This window comes from Vigna angularis, chromosome 2 (genome assembly GCF_016808095.1).
Source record: "Vigna angularis cultivar LongXiaoDou No.4 chromosome 2, ASM1680809v1, whole genome shotgun sequence".
Lineage (NCBI taxonomy): Eukaryota > Viridiplantae > Streptophyta > Magnoliopsida > Fabales > Fabaceae > Vigna > Vigna angularis.
The window spans coordinates 6,799,814-6,811,210 of NC_068971.1; the positions used below are offsets into that span (position 1 = coordinate 6,799,814).

Genomic DNA, 11,397 nt, shown 5'->3' on the forward strand with positions numbered 1-11,397 from the left:
TTTTCTAATTTCTCATTCATTTCATCCTCTATATATTTTTTGTTTTGCTGCTTATTATTCAATCATTTCACAGTATATCTCCCTCTTGAAAACTACTAAGAAACAACAAATATTAGTTGAAACCAAAGAGTGATATCTATTGCTAACCTTTTTTTTTTAACAAACAATAACTCTATAAGCATTTTTTTGTAAGAGATATCACCAAATTAGCATACTCTAATCTCTCCTCTTCCAGGAGTTGCACAACTTTCTTTTGAAACCTAATGAACAATTCATCCATAACTTTTGCACCAAAGTTAGCAGATAAGAGAGATTCCATTACAGCTCTTGTGTGTCTTGCTACGAATTCGGCTCTTATATTTTCATCAACAAAAACGTCATCACCGTCTTCATTTCTTCCCTCATCCCAAGGCACGATGGCAATCTCTAATTCTTGAATGAAGAATAGACCCTTCTTCCCGAATCACCTCTCTTATTTCCTCAATGCTAGGTTTATATGTTGGTATGTTAAAGGACTCCAATTTTTCTTCTTCAACCAAACCCTGCAATGTATATATATATATACCTTATTATTACGTTATATGTTTCCAAGACTTTATAAAAAAAGATGTTATTTACCTCTAAGAGCATGTCAGTAACTGTTAGACTAATTGCTTCCCAAATGCTTCTTCTTGGAGTTTCAGTTTTGACAAGTAACAATAACACCATTGCTCCTCCAGGCACAAGTTCCTCTGAACGTGATTTCAGAAACAATTCAAAGTCCTTTTGGAATTTCTTAAGGAATGTTGTGTATACGTATGGAGGGCTTGTACTAACTATGTGACAGTTTCCCTTGTTTAGTGCCTCCTTACTTAACCCTAAAAATGGATCCTATAAATAACCAAATGTAATTATAATTAATTAACTCAAACATTTAACATGTATCAAACTTTAATTTAACATATAATTACTTTACCTGAGATATCCAGTGCACACTGTTGGCAGAATTAATGAAATAGGTTTATGGAATTACTAGGAAAGAGTCTCCCATAAAAAGATCCAGGAGTGGCATTGATAAAGCAAGAACCAGACTTCTGACCCTTATCTTGCCGCAATTTGGTATAGAAATCAGGAAGCGACTTGAAGATGGTATTGAAATCGTTTTCAAATAAATCATTCAGATATAATTGGATTGTGGGTGGTTCACGATTCAAACGAATAGATGTAGCATGAACAATGTCAACAATATTTGACATTACAATAAGAGTATTTGGTCCCACAGAACAACCTAAATCTGCCACTTTGATGCAGTTTGGAGAAGAATGACAGTATAATCTTGTTATAGTTTCTTGAAGCATGGCTTTGGCTTTAAGCATTATTTTTCTCTGTCAGGAATTGAAAGATAAATGAATATAGAAGAAAAATATTTAAGATATAGTTAATAGTTTGTAAAGATATATAAATAATACCTGGAGTGACGAGTTATTTGCGTAACTCCTTTCACCGTCGCCAACATTCATATGAAGGAAAAGCTCTCTTTCCATTGATGAAGCACGAAATGGTTCTTCAAGATTAGCTTGGGTTAGTGTTTGAAGTTATCCTCTGAATAATGCATTCATATGTACTACTGAGATCTGACACATCATGGGATTTTTTTGCTGATTCATGCAATCACGTGGTATACTTGGACACATCTTCTAAAGTCTTATTAAAAAATAAATTCAAGACACAATGTATGCATCATTCACAAAATCTATGATGCACGAATTCCAAAACTAGTTTTATAAGTGAACACTCTGCCAAATTTTAAAATGCCTGGTTGATCTCGACAGAGTCATATTAGTTTTCTTTATTGGTATAGATCATATGTATTCTTTATACAAAAAATGGAGATGCGGGGTATCGATCCCCGTACCTCTCGCATGCTAAGCGAGCGCTCTACCATCTGAGCTACATCCCCATACATTATAATTGTTCAATATATTAAGATTCGTATTAAGATTCTAGTTTAAAAAATAATAAGGAATAAAAGCAATTTATGTAATTTAAAATCTAAGTTATAATCTAAGCTAAGGTGCGTCAAAGTTTTCTTCGAGTTCCTTCGAGCTATAAGTGAGTTTGACCATACATGGATTACTGAGTTGATGAAAGAGTGGGAACCAATCAAATAAGCCAATTTAAGTGATGGGGATAGTGGAGAGAGAAAGACTGAGTGGGTGGCATGTAAAATGAGAAAGGTGCGTTTAGTAAGGGCTTTAAGAGTGATTTTGCTCTTCTTGGATTGAACTGCTGTAGTATGAAGGTGGTAGGCATAAGTGAAATTTTTGGGATATCATTGTTGTATTCTTTATGGGTGCGATCCTAAATGAATGATCTGTTATATAAAAGATTGTTTATGCTTCGTCCCCTATGACTAGGAGCAAAGATTGTTTATATCATGTTTATCTTCGACTTGGGTTGGACTTAGATGTTTCTTGGACTTGTATTATGTTGAATTAGCTATCTAACAATGTCTCAATTTGCGTTTGTAATTTCAATTATGAATGAATTAAAAGATATACTGGACTACTTGAAATATTATTGAATTGGCACTGAATTACTTGAAATATTAATGAATTGGTACTGAAACATGTTATGAGATTTATCTTGAAAAAAATTTGCATTTTCAAAATTATAGACATTTGTGTGGGTTAAACTGACGCTATATCGACGGCAATGGATTAAATATTAAATATTATTTTCAGTTTTCTTATTATCATGCTGAGAATTGATTATTATATTTTTTTATTTAGCATCGGTCAAGCTGACGATAATAAAAAAAAAAGTAACTCTTTGTCTCCATTTACATTAGAGTTGTTGGCATCATCTATATATCACCATAGTTGGATCGACATCATCTTGCTAGAGTCGACTTTGACCATTTGGGATCTCATTGGAGATCAAATGCCAACATTCTTATAGTGATTTTTCATAATTAAGAGAAAAAAAATAGCACATTTATGAAATGTCTGATGACTATTTTAACAAAAAAGATAAGAAAAAAAATATTAAACAATATAAACAATTATAAATTAATATTATGCTGCTGGTTTGTTTTGAGAATGAAGCAAGTAGTGGGAGATTTATATTTAATTTTTATTGTGTAAAAATTTTAATGAATCAACAATAACTATAATATTGCAAGGTGTCTTGTAAAAAGAATTCGTGAAGTAAGAAAAGACAGTTTCCGTAGTGAGAGATAAAAAATAATCTGTTTATACTAATCCACAGCTGCTCAACTTTTATTATGCTATGCACTTTCTCTTTTCCATTTTCTACTGTTAAAAACACAATTAGTCTCTTGTTTTTTAGTTTATATACAATAAACTCTTCATATATTTTTAAAAAAGGTGGTGTGAGTCTGATGCACTTGAATTTCTAGATCTCACTTAAATTTTCTTTATTATATTCTTTTCTTCCATAATATTTTAAAATTTCAAAAAACAATAAATTCACAAAAAAAAATGATTTCGGCTCTTCCATTTTCACCATGAAAGGAATCATCATCACCACCTTCAATGTTCATGCCTTCATCCCAAGCCGAGATTACAACTTCTAATCTTTCAAGAAACAGTGACTCTTCTTCCTGAATCACATGCTTAACTTCCTCAACTGTAGGTTCATACACTGGTATATTAAACGACTCTAATTTTGCTTCTTCAATCAAACCCTACGTACAATTTATGGGTATAATTAATCAATAATCATGACAAACTTAATTGTAATCAATTAAAAAAATGTTGTTTACCTCCATGAGCATGTCATTGAGTATCAAACTAACTATTTCCCAACTTGTTCTTCTTGGAGTTTCATGATAGCCCAGATGCATTAACACCATTGCTCCTCCTGGAACAAGTTCCTCAGAACGTGATTTCAGAAACAATTTGAAGTCTTGCTGATACTGCTTAAGGTAGGCTTTGTGTACTTCAGGAGGGCTTGTGCTAACTATATGACAATGACCCTTGATAAGGGATGCTGCATCCTTACACCCCAATAATGGATCCTACAACCAAAACATGAGATGAATAAGCTCAAGTATCTAGAGTGAGAAATTGAAACAAAAACAAACCTAAGACAGAAATGGTTCTGGTGAACTATAACACATCAAAAAGTTTAGAGGTGAAGAGAGAGTAAACTTATCTAACCTGAGAAAGCCAGTGTAGACCGTTGGAGGAATGAAAAAGGTTTATGGAATTACTGGGAAAGAGTCTTCCATAGAAGGATCCAGGTGTGACATTAATAAAGCATGAACCATTTCCTTTATATTCTATATAAAAATCTGGAAGTAACTTGATAGTGGTATTGAAATCATTTCCATATAAATCATTCAGATAAAATTGGAATGTTGGTAGATCACAGTTTAAGTGAGTGCATGCTGTATCAACGATGTTAATGATGTTTGATATTACAAGAAGTGTATTTGGTCCAACTGAACAACCTAAGTCTGCTACTTTCATGCAGTTCGGAGAAGAATCACGATACAGCCTTGTTATTGTTTCTTCTAGTATGAATTTGGCATTAAGCATCATTTGTCTCTGAAATAATCAAAGTTAGATGAATATATAGAAGAAAAGGAAACAAAATAAAAGAATGGTTAGTGATGTAGTTAAATCTGGTTATATGAAGATAAAGATGGTACTTGTATGGAGGAGTTGTTTGCATAACTCATTTCTCCCTTGCCACCGTTCATGTGAAGGAATGGTTGATGGAAAATGATACTCGAACAACCAAATTTGACAACATTTGGACACAGGACACGTGTCAGTGTCTGAGCGGTTGACATTTTGGCTGGAAAAAGCTGCTGCGTTCTGAGAAAGTCTGATGAAACCTGCTTCCACGCCGACGTGGCGAGGACGGGCACGGGCAGTTTGGGTTGTGCGTTTCAAATTTGAATTTTATTTCCTCAATGCGCAGACAGAGAAGCGGGCGCGAACAACCAAAACGCGACTTGTGTGACCTAGACAGAGACACGAGAGAGTTGGAGAAAGGAGGGATCATGAGCGACAGAGAGACAGACCGAGTCCGCGCCGGAGTGCCGCCGTCCACTGTTGAAGGCCGTCTCGGAGAGATCGAACGCCTACAGCCCGTTCCGTTTGACGGCGCCGCAACTCCTTCGTCGAGCGCTCGACGCGAACACGGCAGCCTGTGTCGTCCGTTCCGGCCCTGCGACCAAGGGAGGCGTTGAAGGTATCACATCGTCCCAGGTGGTGCCGTCCCTGTCCCGGAGTGCCGCCGGACGTTCGCCGGAGTCTCGCCGGAGTGTGGGCTGTCACACTTTTGTCCAAAAAGAGGGGTTTTCCGCCACGCGTCGTCTTCACTGAAGGTTGGTTTGCTTTTTGATTTTTCAGTGGAATTAATGTTGAATACATGGATCATGTTGTTATTGGATTGGATTTGGTGTTCTTCTGTTCGATTTTTTATACAAGTGTTCTGGTTAATCTTACACTGTTGCTGTAATTGTGTTCGATTCGTAGTCATGGATTGCAATAACGAAGAAGGTTACAAGAATGTAAGTAAATTTAACAATATGAAAAGTTTAATGCAGTATAAAGCGTTCCAGCCGATGGAGTTTCCCGCCCATCCACGAACTTCCATTTAATGCAGTATAAAGCGAAATAAACCCGGCCTTTTGTCATTCAAGAATTACAGTGTATGGCCGAAAGCAACAGCTTCCGTGTATGAAGTTGGTAAGACATTGAAGAGCATTTAATCCCAGGAAGTTGTTCAGACATTGAAGAGCATTTAATCCCCAGGAGCTTGGCCGTTGGACCTTGGTGGGATATTGAAGGCCATTTATTGAAGCGGTTGTGAAAGGACGTTCCTTCTCTTAGTAAGTTAATGTTTTACTGATTTCAAATGTTATGCCTTGTATTAAACAGTTATTTTCTGGTTGATTGAACAAAGAAAAATATTGGCTTTTGTTACAATATTGTTTGAAAGTTACAAATACAACAAATTTGTCGTTATCAGAAAGTGTGGGCATGAACATTAGTGGTGCCGGAATATGAAATATGTTGTTCTGAAGTTTTAATGATTGATTTCATTAACCTTTGACGTCCATGTGATGTTGGACTAGGCGTTGCTTTTGAATGTGTTTGTCACGTATTATGGCGTGTGAAGAAGTACCTTGTGCGGTGAACAACGATTCGAATCAGAATGTGAACGATATTGTCCCTAAAATTCATATGTGGTTTGATACAATTGAAGAGGTTAAAAGTTTTTACACTGACTATGCTGTGAGGAGTGGTTTTGGTAATCGGATAAGGACTTCTAGGAGAAATAAGAACAACGACTTAATCTTCCTTAAATTAGTTTGCTCTAGGGAAGGGAAGTACCTAACTTCCATTGCTCCAGAATGGAAAACCCAGCCAACTCAGAAAAACCAATGTCCAGCTGGAATAACTGTTGTTATGAAAGAAGGAAGATGGCAGGTCAGAACAGTTGTTATTGAACACAGCCATGACATGTGTCCAAATAACTCCAACCTTATACGTGGTAATCGAAAAATTAATATGCATGCGAAGCACACCCTTAATATGAATGATAATTCTGGTGTTCGCATTAACAAAAGTTTCATATCTTTGGTGAATGAGGCCGGTGGGTTTGAAAATATGCAATTCGTGGAACGTGATGCCCGTAATTACATTGGACAGCAGAGAAGAGCTCTTTGTAAGGAAGGTGATGGCCAAACACTTTTAAGATATTTTTCAAGAATGAGAGAATTAAACAATGATTTTTTCTATGATATGGAAATGGATGACGACAACCGAATAAGCAGTGTCTTTTGGGCCGATGCACGAAGTCGCGCAGCATGTGTAGATTTTGGTGATGTTGTGTCGTTTGACACAACCTACCTAACAAACAAATATGATATGCCATTTGCACCATTTGTTGGTGTTAATCATCATGGTCATTCAATATTACTGGGTTGTGCTTTGATTTCTGCAGAGGACACTAGGACATTCACATGGTTATTTTCAACTTGGCTTAGATGTATGTCAAACAAGGCTCCTGAAGGTATCGTGGCTGATCAATGCAAGGCAATGTCCAATGCCATAAATCTTGTGTTTCCAAACACAAAACACCGTTGGTGCTTGTGGCACATAATGAAAAAAATACCTGAGAAGTTGCAAGACTACAAATGCTATAAACCAATCAAAAGTGAACTTAAGAGGCTTGTGTATGACACAGTCAGTTATGAAGACTTTGAGTTAGGCTGGGCAAATTTGATGTCATGTCAAGGGTTAGAGAATAATGATTGGCTAAATTCATTGTATGCAGATAGACAACGATGGGTTCCTTGTTATATGAAACATCAATTTTGGGCGGGAATGTCAACTACCCAACGAAGTGAGGGCATGAATGCATTCTTTGATGGATTCATAAATTCAAGTACAACACTTCAACAATTTGTGCACCAGTACGATAACGCCCTGCGACAAAAAGCGCAAAAAGAACTTGAGGCCGATTTTTCTTCAATGAATACGACTCTACCATGCGGATCTCAATCTCTTATTGAAAGACAATACCAAACCGAGTACACACAGGCCAAATTTGTGGAAGTTCAAAACGAATTTCGGTCACGCATGAACTGCTTCATTAAAAACATGACAAAAGAAGGTACAATAACTAGGTACACTGTTAAAGAAGACGTCATATGGGAGGGTGAGTGTCGTTCAAAATTTCATGTAGTAGTCTTTGATCCTGTGACAACCTACACTCACTGCAGTTGCCAACTATTTGAGTTTAGGGGAATCTTGTGTAGACATTCGTTATTGGTCCTAGGGCAGGAAGATGTGCGTAATGTACCAACAAAATATGTTTTGCGTAGGTGGAGCAAAAACGTCCGTAGAAGACATACTCTCATTAAAGCATCTTACACCAACAACATTGAAGACAGTAAGATGCAAAGGTACCAAGCTTTGTGTAAGCGTTTCTATGACATCGCAGAGGTTGCTTGTGATTCTGAGACTGCATCTGATAACTTGTTGTCGGATTTAAACTGTATAGCCAAAACTTTGGGTGTATGTACATCAACGACATTGTCGATGGTCAATGATGCCTCTCACATGGATGGACGTCTGCATTGTAATGAAGACGTTCGACCTAGTTCTGAAATTGACGGCTTACTTGTGCGCAGTCCTGTAGCTGTCAAACGCAAAGGCCGACCCAGGACAAAAAGGTTGCAATCAACAGTTGAAAAAATTACAAAAAAGAAAAAGTCCCATGCTACTAAAACCAAACATGCAAGGAATTCCAATGTGAGTAACAGACACACATTTCGTTTGTTTGGATGTACTTTCTTAGTAATCAACTTCATTGATTTAAACCTTAACTACTACTCTTATATCAGGATACAAGTAACCAAGACATAACGGACGTCCACAATGTTCAGGAACTTCCAAATGAGGATATGTTTGAATCTCAAGTCACCCAATCAGAATTCATGTCTTTATTGACATCCGGAGAATACATCGTTCACAATGATGACTTTTCACCAAATACTTATACACACCTTTAACCCATGCACTGTGGGTATAAACTTATTTTTTGGGGTATGTATGGTGTTTAATATTATGTGTGTCCTTACATTGAAATAAATAACATTAATGTATTACTTGGTTACATTTATTTTTCATGAATATGGTTACTGAGGAATGTTTAATACCGAAACGTGTGTTGAATACCGAACGCTGTCCACATGAATTCGCATAACGCTAACCATGGACACCAAACGTTCTCCAAAACGAACGTCAACGAACGAGCGTCAACGAACGAGCGTCAACGAACAACCGTCAACGACCGACCGCTAAATCACTACCCACTCTTCAGTTCAACCTTCCACTTACGCGGACCACTACAAAACGTGCGTTAACGAAATATTCTTATTCCGTCAACGTTCGTTGTCAATGTTAATAGCGTTCGTTCTTAATGTGGTTTTTATTCCTCTGTTATCCATTTAATGTACCCCAACCACGTTATTTAATGTACCCCAACCACCACGTCATAAACTATAACGACTCATTTATTATGAAATAAATGGTTGTTGAAACGGTTCAACACATTTACTGCTTCGTGGAACGGACTGAAATTGCACATCTCCCAATGCCATTCAACGTTCTTGTAACCAACCAATTAATTTACTCTACCAATTCATTGGACACGTCTGACGGTGCATTGTTCTGACTTTTCGTGAAACCTCTTCATTGTGTATATATATTTGTGGTTTAGGGTTGGGTAAATGGAAACAGCCAAACATATTGGTTTTGCTATTTCAAGTTATGGCTGCCTCAACCTCCGCTCTAACATTACGAGTGTTGTGGAAATTTGGATCCATCCACTTTTCTCATTCGGTAAGCATGTTCTTCTTAATTAATTTCTTCTCATAAAAGTGACCTTATACTTGGAAAAAACTTGTGCAGGACATTGGGTACGTTGATAGGCACTTTGCTGCGGCCTTTCAAAATGAATTAGGACCGACATGGTCCTTGCTCGACAACAATGGTCACACGCATGTGGTGACTTATAACATGGATACCGTCAATCCAAGAATAACTAATGGTTGGGGTCAAATGAGAAACATATACCCTGAAAGATTGAACGATTCCCACATAAGCTTCGACTATGTGGGTAATAATAATTTCCATATCACCATATATTTCGGTGCTTGCTCCCAAGAGCGTAGGGAATCCTTCATTTATGATGGTACCAATTATCCTGATACGTCATTGTTTTCGGTGAAGTTGACAAAATCACAAGCACGGGGAAGTCATTTGGTACGTCCTCACTAATTTTTTTTTTGTAATATATAGTTGTCATAAATTGGACAATGTGATTTACTTCATTTTTGTTACTGCCACAGGACTTGCAAATTGCATTTGGGAATCTTATCCGGAGCAAAGGCTTGACACAGGTTATGCTCCTTGGACAGAAGGACGGCGTCATGTGTAGTGTTTTGGTGTCTGTCACTCGCAATTCCACAAAGTTTGGCAAAGGATGGAAGGAATTTTGCACGGAATATGGGTTGAAGGAGGGAGACGTGCTAGTCTTTGAGGTTAACAATCTTGGAAATGACATTTTAGTTGAAGTTTATATTAATGGATGTCCCTGTACTGTGATACATCCAATCTCAGTGTAAACCATAATGTACATTACGAATTCATGTTACTGTCTTTGAATTTTTATGATCTAATGAAAATGCAATTATTACTTATTTCTGTCAACCACGATGGTCTTCATACAATTGATGTACTTCAACTTCAATAATTTTGACTTAACTTCATTTGTTAAGGTAAAAAAGAATAAATTAATTAATTCATTAAAACCATTGCAATAAAACATTTGTTGTCAAAATGATCACTAACATTTCCCATTTACTGAATAAGATAGTGATAAATATTGAGAAGTAAATAATATTTTGGAACATGAACTAAAACATTCTAACAAACAAAAGGTTTATTACTATAATTTTCTTAATCATTTACACATCAAAACTGTTAGGGCCTGGCGAGTTTACGAGAGAAGAAGATATAGGAGGGGGAGAGAAGGGGACCGGACGGTAGAGGACAGTGGCCGAACGTTTGAAAGCGAGTACGACCGTCCTGAGCGAGTGGAGCTGCCTGAGCGAGGACCGACGACGAACGTCCTGAGCGAGCGGAGCAAGGACGAGCGTCCTGAGCGAGCCGAGCAAGGACGAGCGTCCTGACCAACTGGAGGTAACAGGAAGGGTATGACGAGCGTCCTGACCGAGAACCGACGACGAGCGTCCTCAGCGAGTTGAAGCAGCAAGGGCGGAACGAGCGGAAGGAGGACGAGCGTCCTGGACAAGTGACAGTACGATTAGCGGGAAACTCGGGGGACGCTCCTCAGGATATTATAGTAGTAAATATAGTACCAATGTTAATAAAGGAGGAACCTAGGGTTTACGGCACGTTTTTGATAGGCATAATTACCAATGTTTTCAAAATTAAAACAACTATTTCAACATGATTCCAAACATGATAACATTATCTAAAACTGAAATTCGTAATGTAATACAACTTATTCAGGTACTCCTTTTTTTCTTCTAACACCTGCAGTATAAGGACTTCTTTTTACGACACTCTTAACCCGTATTCGGGGTTGCGCTTTCATACGATCATACATTGTGCTTTGTTGCATTTGAAATCCACGTTCAACCACAGGGGTTTGCTGGTCATGCTAAACCGGTGTACTTTGACAACAATGTTCACGTCCCCACAGCGGTTCTTCCACAAATTCTTCATTCTTATCTTCATTTTTTGCTTGAACCAACTTTCTTAAATCGTTAAGACTACTTTGCATGTCCGCGATTACCCGTGTTTGTTCTTCTACAACAAAAAGTAATTTTCCCTTATCTCC

At 37.4% G+C, this 11,397-nt stretch overlaps 3 protein-coding genes, 1 long non-coding RNA gene and 1 other non-coding gene across 5 annotated transcripts; 2 read left to right on the plus strand and 3 right to left on the minus strand.

Moving 5' to 3' along the window:
* On the minus strand, nt 1-1,570 carry LOC108328665 (uncharacterized). The gene is made up of 4 exons (XR_008246766.1): nt 1,449-1,570; nt 956-1,364; nt 619-870; nt 1-542 (listed from the first exon to the last, which is right to left on the minus strand). It is a non-coding gene; the product is annotated as an uncharacterized LOC108328665 (long non-coding RNA).
* Nucleotides 1,571-1,700: 130 nt separating this feature from the next.
* On the minus strand, nt 1,701-5,445 carry LOC108327203 (probable jasmonic acid carboxyl methyltransferase 2). Its single transcript, XM_017560933.2, has 5 exons — nt 4,658-5,445; nt 4,164-4,553; nt 3,767-4,021; nt 3,508-3,688; nt 1,701-1,732 (listed from the first exon to the last, which is right to left on the minus strand). Exons 1-5 carry the CDS (start codon nt 4,799-4,801, stop codon nt 1,701-1,703), a joined length of 1,002 nt encoding a protein of 333 aa, XP_017416422.2. The 5' UTR covers nt 4,802-5,445.
* TRNAA-AGC (transfer RNA alanine (anticodon AGC)) lies at nt 1,867-1,939 on the minus strand. Its single transcript has one exon. It is a non-coding gene; the product is annotated as a tRNA-Ala (tRNA).
* Nucleotides 5,446-6,125: 680 nt separating the features above from the next.
* LOC108327456 (protein FAR1-RELATED SEQUENCE 5-like) lies at nt 6,126-8,539 on the plus strand. Its single transcript, XM_017561154.2, has 2 exons — nt 6,126-8,279; nt 8,372-8,539. Exons 1-2 carry the CDS (start codon nt 6,126-6,128, stop codon nt 8,537-8,539), a joined length of 2,322 nt encoding a protein of 773 aa, XP_017416643.2.
* Nucleotides 8,540-9,350: 811 nt separating this feature from the next.
* Nucleotides 9,351-10,156, plus strand: LOC128195234 (B3 domain-containing protein REM14-like). Its single transcript, XM_052872466.1, has 2 exons — nt 9,351-9,794; nt 9,881-10,156. The coding sequence occupies exons 1-2, from the start codon at nt 9,549-9,551 to the stop codon at nt 10,154-10,156; spliced, it is 522 nt and encodes a 173-aa protein (XP_052728426.1). The 5' UTR covers nt 9,351-9,548.
* Nucleotides 10,157-11,397: the final 1,241 nt, after the last annotated feature.